At 34.8% G+C, this 16,558-nt stretch overlaps 2 protein-coding genes across 3 annotated transcripts; one reads left to right on the top strand and one right to left on the bottom strand.

Moving 5' to 3' along the window:
- The first annotated feature begins 3,452 nt into the window (after positions 1–3,452).
- LOC103848628 (transmembrane protein 120 homolog) lies at positions 3,453–6,634 on the top strand. The gene is made up of 10 exons (XM_009125498.3): positions 3,453–3,827; positions 3,898–3,976; positions 4,071–4,165; positions 4,249–4,353; positions 4,421–4,500; positions 5,098–5,188; positions 5,273–5,380; positions 5,463–5,549; positions 5,870–5,938; positions 6,178–6,634. The coding sequence occupies exons 1-10, from the start codon at positions 3,630–3,632 to the stop codon at positions 6,307–6,309; spliced, it is 1,044 nt and encodes a 347-aa protein (XP_009123746.1). The 5' UTR covers positions 3,453–3,629; the 3' UTR covers positions 6,310–6,634.
- A 4,678-nt stretch (positions 6,635–11,312) lies between these two features.
- Positions 11,313–14,606, bottom strand: LOC103848630 (trihelix transcription factor GTL1). 2 transcript variants are annotated; one of them, XM_009125500.3, is made up of 3 exons: positions 13,890–14,606; positions 12,192–13,542; positions 11,313–12,104 (listed from the first exon to the last, which is right to left on the bottom strand). In XM_009125500.3, exons 1-3 carry the CDS (start codon positions 14,150–14,152, stop codon positions 12,093–12,095), a joined length of 1,626 nt encoding a protein of 541 aa, XP_009123748.1. In that variant the 5' UTR covers positions 14,153–14,606; the 3' UTR covers positions 11,313–12,092. The 2 variants fall into 2 exon arrangements, with proteins under 2 accessions (XP_009123748.1, XP_009123747.1); XM_009125499.3 differs by having other exon boundaries at positions 11,324–12,108; positions 13,890–14,531.
- Between the last annotated feature and the right edge of the window lie 1,952 nt (positions 14,607–16,558).

The raw sequence follows: 16,558 nt of genomic DNA, 5'->3' as shown, positions 1-16,558 counted from the left end.
TACCGTTTTGTTCAGGAGTGTGAGGCGGTGAGATGAGGTGTGATATCCCGTTGGTGATGAGAAATGTTTTGAGGCCAATATATTGACCTCTATTATCAGAATACAACATCACTATCTTGGTGTTGAACTTGTTTTCAACCAAAGCCTTGAATGCGATGAAGGTCTCACGAACTTGTGATTTATGTTTAAGTGAATAATACCATGTGTATGGGTGTAATGAACCATAAAAATGAGGTCCACACATCGCTATATATGAATTTGAGTGGTTTTGTGTATGGATAGTATTTATATGAAAATGTAACTTATGGGTTTTATTTACGAGGAAATCATAAATGCAAAATATTTTTGTAATGAATCCACAACGATAAAGAAAATTGAGCAACAACCGACTTTAACATAAGGGTAGATGGGTGACCAATTCTTAAATGCCAAGAGGAGATAAGAGGTTTTGGGCTAAGGTGAAGCATGGTAGTAGGCGATGGAAGTAGATGGGGTTGGCAACCTGTGCTGAGATCATTCATCTGAAATTGTGTTAGAAAACTTTTGACAGATACTTGATTAGTGTTGCATAATTGGTAGACAAAGATAAGATTATTATAAATATTAGGAACATATAAAACATCTATTAAGGCCAGAGATTGAGACGAAGTAGAGATTATAGAAGAACCATGTGAAATTGACAGGTACAAAGCAAGATTCTTGTCACTCAGATTCAACTAGAAGTATAGACTCGTTTATGCTGAGACTTTTCAGCCCGGTGATTAAGTCCACCGCCGTCCGGCTAGTACTTGAACATGCCTCATCATGTGTGCTGTCTCAGACAAGCACCACACACTTTGTACGAAGAACTGAAACATACTCTCCTTGCGGCTGGTTTCCGAAATTCAGTTGCATATACATCACTCTTTGTCTATACAAATGGTGGTCACCATGTTTTCATTCTTGTGTACGAAGATGACATTGTGGTCACTGAAAGAAGCACCGAATTGGTTATCAGATTATTCAAATGCTTGCGACACGCTTCTCTATCAAAGATCTTGAAAATTTATCATATTTTCTTGGCATCGAGGTAACACGCACATATTATGTGTTACATCTCATGCAAACAAAATATATTCAGGACCTACTATCACCAAGACTAAGATTCTTAAGCCAAACATGTATCTACTCTAATGGCCTCACACCCTAAGCTCACTCTCACCTACGGCAACTCACTAACGAACCCGACTGAATTTAGAATGGTAGTTGGCAGTTTACAATACCTCACCTTTACACGACCAGATATTTCTTATGCAGTGAGCAAACTCTCACAATTCATGCAAAAACCTACCGATGACCATTGGCAAACAGCTAAATGGGTTCTATGCTATATGGATGGAACTGTATCTCATGGAATACTTATTCACAAGAAATCTCCTCTCTTGCTTCATGCTTACTCGGATGCAAATTTGGCTGGTAATCCCGATGATTATGTTTCCACCAGCACTTACATCATATGTCTTGGCGCGACACCCATCTCATGGTCCGCGAAGAAACAAACATGAGTTGATCGGTCCAACACCGAGGCTGAATGTCCTGCCGTCGCCAATACAATATCTGAAATTTGATGGGTTTGTTCTCTGCTATCAGAACTTGGCATTGTTTTACCAAATGCGCATGTTATTTACTGTGATAATGTCGGTTCCACCTACTTGTGTGTCAATCCCATCTTCCATTCTCGCATGATACATGTGGACTTATAATATCAACCGGAGAACTCGTGTTGCACATGTATCCACCAGAGACCAGCTTGCATAAGCGTTAACAAAACCTCTACATAGATAAAAGTTTCAAGAACTATACAATAAGATTGAAATTACGAAGTACATCCATCTTGAGGAGGCTTAGAGAGTATATATATAAAAAGAGTATTGTATAAATATCTCTTGTCAAAACCTTACGTGTATATACTGTGTACCATCGTATCAATAATACATATCATTCTCCTAATATGGACATCTCCTTCTTTTTTTTTGGTCAATTTTTTTTTTTACTTCTCTAATCAGTCGGTTACAGAGTTTCCAATTCCAGAGGAATTGTTAGACATTACAAACATAGCGTTTTCCGCAAGGTTATCAGCAGTCTCATTACAAATTCGAGAAATAAACCTAAAGGAGATAAGAGTTCTGGGATCTACTCAACACACTGATGTCATTGAGGATCCTTTGTAGAGAAAACACAGACTTGTTTCATGTAAGAATATCAATCAGAGTTTTTGAATCTGTAAAGCAGACCACGTCTATAAGACCTGAAGAAACAACCTCTGAAAAAACTGCTTTTAGTGAAGCAACATATTAGCGGATACATGTTCTTTGAAAAAATATTGATCCTGTGGAGTATGTGCCCAGCCAACCAAAACCACCTGCCATTGAAGGAGTATTCCATGCAGCATTCGAGTATACAAGAGAGACGTTTATCAATATCTGGGGAAGAAGATCCATAGCGGAACAATCTTTAGTTGAAGCAGATGTTTGTTTCGATTTTTGGGGTGGCAATGCTGCATGCCACTCTTTTGCTGATTTGATTGTTTTTCACATCATCTCTATTTTCGAGAAAGACTCGTCTTCAACCATCAATCGATTCATGTTAGTATATGGACATCTCTTATATGAGAGAATTTTCTGAAAAGAATTCTACAGATTCTGGGCTTTGGGTAGACTTGTCCTATCTATTTTAGTTGGGCTTATGATAAACAATTGATTTAACGAACAAGGTTAGCTTTTTTTATAGCCACCGGAACAAAGTTAGCTATATACTCGTAGTCTCGTATAATCGTATTAGGCAACTTTTAGGCATTAGGTTGGCTTGGATTAATTTTTTTTTTTTAAATGTTGTTTTCTCCAAAACGTTGCCATGTCCATGTGATTTTATAAATAACGTCAAGCAACACTCAATTTATCATTCTTGTTTGGAACTTTTTTGGGCAGCTCATTGTTTCGTGACATAGGGGATTCTTACTTCCAAGTGATGTTCAGTGCATTCATAGCGGTATGAGTTTAATTGAATTTTGTTTCAGTTGATTCTAGAAATAGTGAATCTTCTTTCTTGGAAAATATACACTTGTTATATATATATATATATATATATATATATTTTTTTTTCGAAACTTACACTTGTTATATTTTCTTATGAATATTTTGGTTCATAACATTTTATTGCTGAAGAATGAATCTGTTACTCTAGGAATAACTGAAACATCAATATTTAGAAAATACCAAGAAATGATCAACTTTTTCGAATGAACTTGAAATGTTCAGCTTTCTCAAGAAATATCAACTTTCACATAAACTTGAAATGATGAACTTTCTCAAGAAATTATCAACTTTCTTTTATTCAACGTTTATTTTAACTTTTGCCATCATGCCGACATGAAATAGTATCATTTGTTTTTTTATTATGAATTAAGGTTTATTAGAAAGAGCAAGAAGAAAGAATCAAAAGATGCGTGCGATTTGATCCATAATTGCAACTAAGGACCTCGTCAATTTGAGAAACATCAAATCAACCCCAACCTTTAGTTCCGCCATCTCTACAAAATCGTTCCCTTTCCAACTCTGCCTCCCTCGTCCGGACAGATCGCATCAGAGACCATGGAGGTTGAAGAAGAAGTGAGACGTATCGTGGAGCAGGTGAAGGACCTCCACGACTCAGCCACCTCATTCGTGGCTTCTTCATCCCACGAAGAGCTCTCTCTCCGCAAGAGATCCTCCGCCGTCGAGGCATCAATCACCCGCCTACACTCCACCCTCGTCTCCGACAAGCATCTCGATCCCAAGCTCTTCGACAAGGCATTATTCTTCACATCCCCTTTTGATCTCTATCGAATCTTGTAAATAAAAAAAGTTTCAATCTTTGCAGCTGGAGGAGGATCTGCAACGAGCTAGATGCATGCTTGCCGATGGGGACTCTTCCTCCTTCCTCCCCTCCAAACCTCAAGGTTTCTCTCTCTCTCTCTCTCTCTCTCTCTCTCTCTCTCTCTCTCTCTTATTCACTTCTGTTTTGTAGTAAATGATTTGATCCTTTCTCTTCAGGACGCTTTGTAAGAATGTTCTTGGGACCTGTCAATGTTCGAGCCTCGAGGAAAGATATACAGCTTAAAGTCAAAGAAGAATACAATAGCTACAGAGTTAGTGTTTTTTTGCTTTTACTCCCCCTCTCCATTGTCATGTCTCTTCATAACGTGAATTTGTTTTTTTATAATGGGAATAGGATAGGACGGCTCTTCTTTTTCTTGTTTTCCCAGCAATACTTTTGACCCTGAGATCTTATGTCTGGGGTGGATGTTTGCCTGCTTTCCCTGTTCAGCTCTACGAGGTATTCTCTACCCCTTGATTTTAGATTCTTGTATCAACTTATTGTGATCTCCCTTTTTATCAATCAGGCTTGGCTTCTGTTCCTTTATGCTGGTTTGGCTATGCGAGAGAACATATTGAGAGCCAACGGGAGTGACATCCGTTCCTGGTACTCTTATGATTGCTTTTATCCCTTATCATCCACTCTGTCAAAATTTTAATTATTCTAGGTGATGCATTTGCTATGCTATTGCTAGAGATCACATGATATGTTATGATATATTGTATGTTGATCTTAGGTTCTACGTTCATTTTCATGTTCCTTCCTTTGGAAGTGGGGTTCGTTTATCTTTTGGTGATAGTCTCTCTTTCCGTTAGTTAGGTTCTGTCTGCTGCAGACACTCCTTTTTTTTTATTATTAACTTTAGGGTGTTTTGCCTCTGTTTTTTGGATCTCTGCAAAAGCCTTTTTGAGGCATAAGGATTGAATGGATGTTAGTTTTTCTATAGGAAATGTAATGCAGCCGCTGTTTAATATTCCTCTAAAATGTATATGGGAATGCTGCTGAACAAGTGGCTTATTTTTGCTGCCAAGTAGAAATCTGATCCTTTTATCATTTCCAGGATATTACTGAACGCATTGGTGTGTTGATGATTTTTAGCTCAAGCGATTCGTTAGTTTTGGCTAATTCTGATTAACATACATACCCACCCTCCTGTGGATTGGAAATGACTTAATCCTCTGGGCTGGTATGCTTTTTTTATAGGTGGCTTTATCATCATTATTGTGCCATGGCTATGGCCCTTGTCAGTCTCACTTGGGAAATCAAAGGTCAACCAAACTGTGTTCAGAAGCAGGTATTGATTACTATCATTATCATATATGCAGAGTAAAGTCTACCAAGTACAAAATGTTGATGGATCATTCAAAATCTTTGACAGAAAGGAGTCCGTCTTTTCCTCCAATGGGCTATGATGCAAGGTGTTGCGATGCTTCTGCAAAATAGATATCAGCGCCAACGATTATACACTCGCATTGCACTTGGAAAGGTGCCATTCTATTTTACATTTATCTCTGCTCCAAACCCTGTACGCCTGGCTGTAAAAACATTTCATTGCTGGTCATTTTCAGGCTAAGAGAATGGACGTTGTATGGGGAGAAACGGCTGGAGTAGATGGGCAATTATGGCTGTTATGTCCTCTTTTGTTCACTTTACAGGTAACCGTTTCACCTTTTTTTTGCGAAATCAGTTTCGCATTGAGGTTATGAACGTATGCTTAAAGCATCTTGAAGCTTCATGCACCATAAACCAAGCTTGTGTGGTTACTAGTGATTGTATCTACTGACTTCCATAAGGATATATATGGAACTCAAATATCTCTTTGAAGATATATATATATATATATATATATATATACTAAGTAAAACAAAGATCTATGATGTCCTTACTTCCCCTCAATCCAAAGGAAGCGTCAGATGAGGTTGTTTTTTCCTATTGTATGTTAACGTGTTTGTATTATACTTTTGGTAAAACTCAGGGCTTTGAAGCATACGTTGGTCTGCAGTTACTAAGGACAGCGTTAACTGGGGTAGTCGCCGAGTGGCAGGTATATTAATCTCTTTTCTGCTAGCACTTTTTTGCGTTATCTTCACTGGTCTATTCACGGACCAGTTTGACCCCACACAAAAATAAAAAAAAAGAACGTGATGGAGGCACTAGTTAACTAATGGATATCGAAAACTCACTCCCTGGCTGGTCTTGTTACTCATTTCCAAGCAAGCTTATCTTAAATACTTTTTTTTTTATCACAATGGTTTTCTGATGATAACATGAATGCTGTGGCAGGTGTTGATCTGTGGCATTCTTCTGGTTGTGATGGCCGTTGGAAACTTCATAAACACAGTAGAGACATTGATGGTTAAGTCGAGATTCAAGGCTAAGATGAAGAGAAGTAAAAGCAGAGCGGAGCTTGATTAAACTGCTTTACTTATATTGACTACAGCTTCATAGTTCCCAACTTCGGATCTTTCTCCCCATTATTTATTTTTACTTGATAAATTTTGTTTGCTTGGGGCACAAGTACCTAAGGTTCTTGAAAAAAGGAAATTGACCCTTTCTTTTTATGTAAATGGAAGTGGGAATTGATAGTTGATGGGTTGGGTTTTGTAGATTTTTCAACAAACATTTGTTGGGTTTCTAGTCATTAGATTCTCAATAGATTGTCGTTGACTGATTTGTATGTCTTTGTGCTTGGAACTTAACACTAGTTTGAAAAAGGTAGCTTCCTCGTTAAGGTTTTAAACGATAACCTCAGTACATTGTTTCATTAATAATATTTTGATGATTATCTAGAATAACACTAAAAAGATTTTTATTACAAATATAGCATGCAAAGATTAATATAACCAACAGTTTTATTAAAGTACATGACAGTTATACATTTATTTTATAAAGATACTATAAATAAATAAATACTTTAAAAAATGAATATTTTTATTTTTATTTTTAAATTTCAAATTTTTATTTTTGAAAAAAAAGTCAAAATTTTTGTTTTCCGAGAAAATCAATTTTTTTTTCCGGAAAAAACTTGAAATTTTCATATTTTTAAAAGAAGTTCAAAAAAATTTCAAAACCTTTTAAAATTTTTTTGTCTAGTAAACGATTTTTCTTTTAAAAAAATTAGGAAGACCTTTAGTATGCATGATATCTTCCTAGATTTGAGTTTACTAAGACTTTTCTGAATGTGAATTATATTTTCATGAATTTCCATATATAAATACTTTGATAATTATAATATTTTCATGAAATTTATGAAAATATTGATAAATATATATACTATTTTCATAAAATTTTGAAAAATCTTCGTAGATTTTATTTGAAACTAGGTGTCTTGCCCGCATATGCGGGCTTAATCGTTTAACAAATATTTATTAGTTTATTTTTTATTAATTCAAAAACTATCATAATAACTTATTATTTATGTTTTCAAAAAAATTAAATCAAACATATATATATATATATATATATGACAAAAATCTAATTAAATATATATGTTTAATTAAAATTTATTAAAGATAACATTGACTTTAACCACTGAATTTATTATAATTGTTTTATAGTTTATTTTTAAATTTTATAATTGAAAAATATGTTTTAAGATAACAACACAATATATAAGAATTATCTTATTTTCCAAAAAGTTAATATTATTAATTAAAATTCGTTTTTGGTTATATAATTAATTATATATAAAATTCATTAAGGGTATTATAGATATTAACCGCTCTAACTTTTAACGTGAGAGCTCGACTCCAAAAATTTACTTCGCAAATAATAGTATAGATTAATTAAAATTTATTAAAGATAACATTGACTTTAACCACTGAATTTATTATAATTTTTTTATAGTTTATTTTTAAATTTTATAATTGAAAAATATGTTTTAAGATAACAACACAATATATAAGAATTATCTTATTTTCCAAAAAGTTAATATTATTAATTAAAATTCGTTTTTGATTATATAATTAATTATTTAGAAAATTCATTAAGGGTATTATAGATATTAACCGCTTTAACTTTTAACGTGAGAACTCGATTCCAAAAATTTACTTTGCAAATAATAGTATAGATACGTACATTCTTAAATATGTTTATATAACAATTTTTATGAATATATATATTTACGAATATCTTATTAGATTTATATTATATATATATATATTGAATAAAGTATTCTTAAATATGTAGAACATCTTCCAAAAGATTTTGGATGAACATCATAAATTTGATATCTAAATTTTATCAATACGAAGGAGTCCTCCAAAATCTACTTATACAAGATTGTTGCACCTATTTATTTTTAAGTCTAACCTATTGTACACAACTAAATATTAATAACTATCCCCTATTATATAGCAACCAAATAATATCTTCTAACATTTAAATAAATCTCACCCACTTTAATAAGATCATAACAACATATATGAAATGTTTCAAATGTTATTTTACTTAAATCAACTTCCTTCAATTTAACATATATACATATAAACGGCACCGAAATTTCAATATGTAGGGGTCATTGTCATATATACCATCCTCCTCCATTAGATCAAAATTTTTTTACGAAATCAATTTTTGAAATATAAATGAGCCATGTCCTATTAAACATTATTGATCAAACCTGAAAAGTATTTTCCACCCAAAATTTTATAAAACGAATCAATGAATTTTGCTAGGTCTGGAGTTTTTGGACCTAATTAGGTATTTAGAAAAAAAATTATTTGGGTTTGGATCGGTTTCTTTCGGATATGGATGGTTTCGACTCCATAATTCAAATACCTATAAAATATATGTTATTTTTTGTACGTAACGGGTATAGATCCGTTCAGATATTTAGAACTCAAATAAAAATCGATAAACATAAAAATACTCGAAACACGAAAAATATCCAAAATCTAAACAAATACCCGAAAAATCAGAAAATACTCAAAAAACCTAAAACTGTACTCGAAATTTGACCGAGGAACCAAAAAAATACTCAAAATTGTATCTGAATACCCAAAAATATATTTTTAAAATTTGAATTTTTACTCGAAATCCAAAACTATACCCGCAAATTCAAACCAAAAACTTAAAAATATATGTATATCAAAAACATATCCAAAATACACAAATATATCTAATATACACAAACATTTCTCTGGACCCGACGTGAACGTGAACCAGTATTTTCGAGTTGATTTTGGTTTGGTTTTTGGGGTCCATGTAAAATACCCATGCGTACGAGAGAATTACATAAGATTTATACAGAATTTCAAATAAAGTAATTCATGAATTATATAATTTTTTTTAAAAAATTAGTTCTTTTATATAAGTCGACTTTGTAACATAATAATATAAAACAATCACAAAATACTAATTTATATCAAACTTTGTTATAATAAAAGAACCCGCGCTTTTAAGCGCGGGTCAAAATCTAGTAAAGATATTAAATATATTTTAAATCATCTTTGTAATGTTTGATAGATGTTATATATTGAGTAATACTTTTCTAAATATGAACATATATCAAATTAAGAAAAATGACATACAAATTTGGGAAGAATTTTTTTAATATACATACAAGTTACTTTCAAATAATTCTATTTAGACATTTATGAAAGCATTCTCAACTTTGTAAAACAAAATTACAAATTCAGAAAGATCAGGAAAGTTTCTAAAATCAAATTCAAGAAGATATCATACTCAGAAAGTTTTCCCTAAACTTTTTTAAAGAAAATTCATTTCTTAAAAAAAATAAAAAAAAAAATTGAAAAAAACAAAATTGGAGAAAATTCTAAAAAAAATAGATTTTTTAAATATTTTATTTTGCATTTTTAGTTATTCATTTATTTTATTTATTTAATAAATAATTAGTTAAAATGATAGATGAGGATATAATTGTTATCTTTTAATTAAACTCATTTTGGTAATATCTGACTTCTAGATACTATTTTTGAAACAAAAACAAAAAATAAACATAAACAAAAAATAGTTAAGGAAATTTAGCCTTATATATTTATAAGTATTTTTGTTCACCCAATAAGTTCTGGATCTGTTGACGGAAAAAAGGTTATGAACCTATATTATCTTCGAACCGGAGGCTGGAGTGTGTTTTTTTTTTTTGCAAAAGGCTTTAAGGCTGGAGTGTGTTACGTGTTTTTGTTTATAGTTTCGTTGCGTAAGCGGTAATCAAACTCTTTAATCTTAAAAACTCCTTTATTTTTTGTTTAAAGCTCAACTTGTACACCATACCCTTTGAGATACTGATCGAGCCAGATTGATTTTACTCGGTTTTGGAGATATAACTAGACTGTTTATTAAAAATATAAAATATTAGCGAAGAATTGACATAGTGAACAAAAACCCCCGAATGACCGATTAAGAATCTAAGTATGTACCTTGTTCAAGTCTTGTGCGAAGGATAATCTCCCAAATTTTTTTAAAAAATTTAATATGAAAAAATTTTCGTTCTATGGTATGAACCTCATAATCAAAATGACATTATAGATTTGTAGACAAGAAAAGTTAGCTAAAGCCTAATCAAAAAGGAAACTACATGTGAGGGACTTAAAAACAGATCTTAAACTTTTGAGTTTATGGTGGGATCAACATGTGAAACTGTTGATTACATGTTGGGTTGTTTTAGAGTTACCCTAAATATACGTAATTAAACAAAAAAAATAAAGAAGAGTATAAAGTGTAATGAATAAAGAAAACAACAAATGCACATGGGTAGGACAGGCTCTTGGTGTATTTTATACACAAGCATTACATTGTAATATATGTATAATTAGATACATATAGACATATATAAATGATTGCACGTTGGGGCAGCTGTGTAAGACACAAAGAGGTGAAAGCAAGTTGGCAATCAAAGTGGTGTTTACTCTTTCTTACCTGTACCCATTTCCTCCATTATTACTCTCTCTATCAAAAAGATACAGAATCTTTTCTTTCTTTCTTTTTTTTTGGTATGATCATGCTGTCTCAGTCCATGTTTGTATATTCTCTCCATTCGTATAACCAGCTTTTATGATTTTCTGTATTTTTTTAAAGGGGGTTTCCTCTATATATGATTAGTATTGCAGTAAAAATCAATAATATTCTGAAACAGCTTTTGAAGGTATTAAAAAGCAACAAACAGAAGATGAACAATGAAAGTGGCACGAGTCTTGTCGTTGTAAGTACAAAAGCTGCACATGCTTTTGATTATAATGAAAATAAAATAAAAAGGGTGAAAGTTGAAACAAAAGAACAAAACTTTGAGTGACTCTATTTAACTGATCGTGACACAAATGAATAAATGGCTTATCGGTTTGTGTCTTTGTGGGCGCCGCAAAAGGGATATAACATAAAACACATATTCTTTCTTCTCTTCTCCTCTTTCTCAAGCTATGGCTTTGAGTGAGTCTCTTCTCAGTCAAAGAAAAAAAACAGAAGCAAAGTGAATATGAATAAGCCAATCTTTTTCATCTATCAAGTCAAAGCAGCAGAAATAAAGTAAAAATAAATGCTTTAAAACACCATAAAGAAATAAAGATTTACAGTATCTCCTTGTTTTTGAAATCTTAGGTCTCCTCAAGGAAAAAAAAAGACTCTTTATTCCCCAATTAACCAATCAACAAATGTTTAAAGAAGAAAAAAAAAAGATTGAGACTTGCTGATAAATTACAACTCCAAATAAACTAAAAGACCTTTAGCTAGAGTTTTTGTTCATGAGGGTGGGTGGGTGTGTATGTGTTTAAGAAGAAAACAAAGAACCGAGAAACAAACAAGAGACAGCGAGAAAGAAAAGAAACAAAGGGAAAGAATGTGAAGAAAGAATTGTATTCACTGGAAATCAAGATTGATGAGACCTTGATTTTCAGTTTCTGGTGTCAGATGGTGTTTTGTGTTTTTGGGGGTGTTGTTTAGAAACTATGCACACATAAGTACATTTTCTTGGGACGAGGGAAATTCAGAAACAGTGATTAAGATTTACTGAACCATTGTCAAGAAAGGTGGCTCGGTGTGGCCATTGCCTCCTCTGTTTGCAGGGCTCTGAAATGCAACCTCATAAGCCGCAGATTTCTCATCCTCGTCTAGTTCTTCATCCATCTCCTCTTCCTCTTCCTCTTCCTCTTCTTCTTCCATGTTATTATAATTGTGAGACTCCTCAATTTTTTCATACTCACTTATCATTGAATCTTGTTGTTGGTGTTGCATCAGCTCTTTCATCACAAGGTCTTCTGGCTTCAATTACAACAAATCAAGATTTTTAGTTATTAAGAAACAAAAGCAACTAACATTTTGGAAATGAAAAGCAAAGTTTGTACCTTCTCTGTTCCTTGTGGACTTTCCTCTCTAGGTTCTTCTTCCTCGCTTGAAGCTGACCCGACGGTAACAACTCCTTGTGGGGGCTTCACTGCAGAGACCGGACTCTGCTTTTGTACCGTTGATATTTGGTCTTGATGAGGTAGAGCAGACGCACTAGAACTGCCACCGGTTCCAAGTACTTTGTTGCGGTAAAGAAGATCGAGGCGGTGAAAGTAGGGACAGGTCTTGGCATCTTGAGGACGTTCCTTGTTGCTTTCTTTAACTTTCTTGTAGTATTTGTTGATGTTTTCCCATTTCTCTTTGCATCTCTTTGCGTTTCTGTTGTATCCCATTCTCTTCATGGAAGATGAGATCTCTTCCCATAAAAGTCCTTTAGGGACATTGTCTTGGTACCTTGGTTCCATTCCGCTTCTCAAGTTTATAAGCGCAAGAATCTCCGCCTTTGGCCACCGCGATGATGAGGGCGACGATTGATCAGAGCTCATGATCACCTCTTGTTGTGGTTGAGGAGGAGGAGGAGGAAGAACCTGTTGTTGTGGAATGGCCATTATTGGTTGTAGTTGAGGTGGTTGTGATGAAGGGCGTTTAGCTGCGGGTGGCGGCGGGGGAGACGGTTGTGATGAGAAAGAAGGAGGTAACTGAATAGTGTGGCCAGTGATTTTCTGAATCAGTGAGATGATTGCGGCATCGCGAGAAGCAGAAGCGGCTCGTTCTTGAGACATGATCTCGTGTTCCCGAGCTAAACGAGACATCTCTTGGCGTTTCCAAGCTTCTTCACGATGGAGACGCTCTTGTTCTCTCTTCTCAAGGGCTTCAAGAAAGCTCCTCTGCATAGCCGCTTGCTTCTGCATCACCTGCCTCACCAAACCATCGAATAATTCCATCATCTTGCCGCCTCCCCGGTTACCACGTTTGCGTTTGCGGCTGCTGGGACCCGCCTGATCCACGTCCATAATATCTTCATCATCAGACCCCATTCCTGAAGCCGTCGATGAGCTGTGAGAGGAGAAGGTCGCTCCGGGAAAGGTGGGACCCATTGGAGGAGGAGGAGGAGGTACATTGGGTGTAAAAGAGACAGTGTGCGGTTGGGTCTGCGGTAGAGGGAAGACTGGGAAATGAGATGAAGAAGGAGGCGGTTGGATGGGATTGGCGACGGAGAGAGGAGTGGCGTCGAGAGAAGAGGAAGGAGGAGTAGTGTTGAGAGCTTCGAGCTGAGAGAAGAACTTGTAAGCTTTACCGTCATGCCGACCACCGCGCGTTTCTTTAGTGCGTTTGTAGTATTTCTGAACGTTTTCGAATTTCTCTTTGCATTTCTTAGCACTGCGTTTGTAGCCTAACTCCAACAGCTTCCTGTGTGCCATTCAAACATCAAACCTCAGTTTCTGTCCTTTTTTTTTTCATTGCTAGCTGGAAAATTAATACGTACTGTTCGATCGGAATAATTACAAAAAAAAAGAGTATTGGGATCGTAAAATCTAAAACGTCCCAGAAACTCATGAGCCTTTCTTGCTGTATAAACAAACAGTTCTTTAATTTTCTTGGGATGGTGAAGATGCTTGATCTCGAATATATTATTTATTATTTATAAGTAACAGCAAAAATAAAATAAAATAAAAAAGTAAGCGTTGGAAACACATGCAGATAGAGAAACACCATTGATGAGAACTCAAGAAGTAATGGAGGAGAGAGAGAGAAACCTGGAAACGTGTTCCCAAAGAGGGGCTTTGAGAGTGGCGTCACGGAAAGTAGAATCCATTTCAGATCGGATCCTGAGAAGCGCAAGCGTTTCTTCTCTCGGCCATCTGTTCCCCGACGAAGAAGACGAGCTTCCTCCCAACCCTCCACCGTCATCCGCCGCCGCTGAGAATCTCATTAGCTCTTCCATATTAGCCGGGGGTCTTGAGCTGATTGGTGAAGCTTCCTCCACCACTTCATTACCTCCTCCAGCTCCTTGCTCCATCTCTAGATTCACCAGTCCTGATTTGAATCCACCACTCTTTTATTCTACACACACACACTCTCTCTCTCACGGCTTCTTCATAAAACCATTGACTATGGAGGAAGAGAAAGAAGCAGCCTTATTTTTACTGCAACTAGGTGTTAGAAAGGAGAGATGAGGATTACGAGGATGATGATAGATAGATAGAGAGAATGAAAGCAAACAGAAGTTAATAAAGCTGAGCCTCTTCTAACTTTGCAGCAAATAATTGTTAAACCCACTTTTCTTCACCTCTCTTTTTCTTTTCTTTTTATATTTAAAAGGGTCCACATATTTTTATTAACATTAAATTTTATTTGTATTATTATTATTATATGGAAGGAGGGCTTTAAAAGTTAAATTTGGATCCGCATACATCTCATTGCCAGTGAACCTATTGATTTTTTTTCTTTTTTTGGTTAAAATTGAAAATAATATATAAAATAAACACAAATTCATGTGCCTATCCCATGTTGTTGTCCTCTCCCACCATCATGTCTATTGTGTTCACGTGGCGTTGTCTTATTGGTAGGGTATGTTACAATCAGATTTTCGCAAAACAAAGGACAAAATTGGAATTTTGATAGTTTTACCCGATTTGAGCTGGACCAGCCTTGACATCTTCCTCCCACTCTCTTTTCTCTCCAATTCAACAGTCTCTCTCTACTTTATAATTTTAATTTTTGTTGTGTAATATAGTTTTCGAAACAGACCAAACAAATAGTGATGTAAGAAAAAAAACAGACTAAACAATAGTGATGTAACAAAAACAGATCAAACAATAGTGAATCTAACGCCAATGAATTTTATATGTTTATAAATCATACCTAATGTACTCTAGTAAATATGAAATTAATATACTTTAGTTTATTTATCTAAATGGTCCAAAATTATATAATGGATACAACACTACAAGAAAACATAAGATTAACGATTGCGGTATTCCTCGTGAGTTCGTCGTAAAAGAGACATTACGAGGAATTAGCGAGGAAAAACGTTTCATCGTTACTCGTTTGTCGTAACGCATATTTCCTCGCCAATTCGTCGTAACTTAGCGAGAAAAACCTTTCGTCGTAAAGACGAAGTACATCATTTCGTCATAAAAACCACATAATTATTCCAAGTAAGACTGTTGCTATGTTTCCTCATAAATACCTCGAAAAGAGTTCCTCGTAAACTACACGTATTTATCTCAAAACTCGTAAATTACACGTAAATACCTCTAAAGTATTTCCTCGTAAAATACTCGTTTAACCTTCCTCATCATTTCCTCATAAACTTTTCACGTAAATAAGTCGTAAATTAGCTACGAATTTACTTCGTTTTTTATTTTACAGAATTTAAAAATATAATTAAAAAATAATTAAAATTATTTAATTTATTAATAAAATTAAATTTAAAAAAAAAATCAATACGAAAATATTTTATATATAAATAAGTTTTGAATTTATAAAACAACAACCGGAAAAAAAGAACTAAGAGTCGTTCATCGCCCGGTAGAATTCATCACTTCTCCTCTCTACATCCGCCTCGGCATGTGTGTCGGATGATGATTCGCCTGGAATGAGATTTTATCGTCGCATGTTCCTCAACAAAGACTCCCACTCCGGATTTGTGGCCATTATAACGTCGAAGAAGCCCTCGACTCCACCCACACGAGCTACGAACGCAGATCGCATCGAGTCCAACTCGTTACGCAGCTGAGTGGACTCTCTACGCAGCTGAGTGACTTCATATTCCCGTGTCTGAACATAAGACGATGTCGCTCTCGGAACATCGTTGACGGAACCAATCCCCAACGTACGTCCCTTTTTCTTAGGGACAACCTTAAGAACAAAAAATAAATATTGTTACTAAAAATTTAAAGTTAAATTAAATTAATAATAAAAAAATTAAAATTTTAAAAAATTTAACTCCTCGTAAATTTTATCCACTTCAAGTGTGGATAAGGTGACGGGTAATCCGTCGGTGGACTGTTGGGTCAGCTGGATCTGGCGGTCATCAACCTGAGCAACAAAGTCGTTGAAGATTTGCTCGGACTTGTCATCTAGAAATTGGCCCGTCCTGTTTTTGTGGGTCCTCTCGTAAAGTTGCAAAAGAGACGGGAATTGTCCCGTCTCTTTGGCCTAAAAAACATTTAAAAAAGTTAGAATATATATATATATATATATATATTAAAAAATTAATTAAATAAAATATTTAATTACCATTTCCAAACGGACACCGGCATGAGGTTTTTGGCCCGTAGAGTGAAGCATCGGCCCATGGCCGTGCTCATCTATCGTGTTACGGGAGGCAGAGCGAGACTGGGCGATTCTAATGGCGTCAGGATCCCGCCAATAACGGATGAGGCCATCCCACACATCTGTGGTGAGCTCAGCGGGTTTG

This window comes from Brassica rapa, chromosome A09 (assembly GCF_000309985.2).
Source record: "Brassica rapa cultivar Chiifu-401-42 chromosome A09, CAAS_Brap_v3.01, whole genome shotgun sequence".
Classification (NCBI taxonomy): Eukaryota; Viridiplantae; Streptophyta; class Magnoliopsida; order Brassicales; family Brassicaceae; genus Brassica; species Brassica rapa.
This window is presented reverse-complemented; position numbering and strand designations above follow the sequence as displayed.

What these genes read in the sequence shown, in the direction of transcription:
- LOC103848628 (XM_009125498.3), top strand. Translation starts at nt 3,630, where the DNA reads ATGGAGGTTGAAGAAGAAGTGAGACGTATCGTGGAGCAGGTGAAGGAC. An exon ending in ATCCCAAGCTCTTCGACAAG is followed by an intron (nt 3,828 to 3,897) that starts GCATTATTCTTC and finishes CAATCTTTGCAG; the next exon opens with CTGGAGGAGGATCTGCAACG. An exon ending in AAGAATACAATAGCTACAGA is followed by an intron (nt 4,166 to 4,248) that starts GTTAGTGTTTTT and finishes TAATGGGAATAG; the next exon opens with GATAGGACGGCTCTTCTTTT.
- LOC103848630 (XM_009125499.3), bottom strand. Translation starts at nt 14,152, where the DNA reads ATGGAGCAAGGAGCTGGAGGAGGTAATGAAGTGGTGGAGGAAGCTTCA. An exon ending in CTTTGGGAACACGTTTCCAG is followed by an intron (nt 13,543 to 13,889) that starts GTTTCTCTCTCT and finishes AATGGCACACAG; the next exon opens with GAAGCTGTTGGAGTTAGGCT. An exon ending in GTCCACAAGGAACAGAGAAG is followed by an intron (nt 12,109 to 12,191) that starts GTACAAACTTTG and finishes TTGTAATTGAAG; the next exon opens with CCAGAAGACCTTGTGATGAA.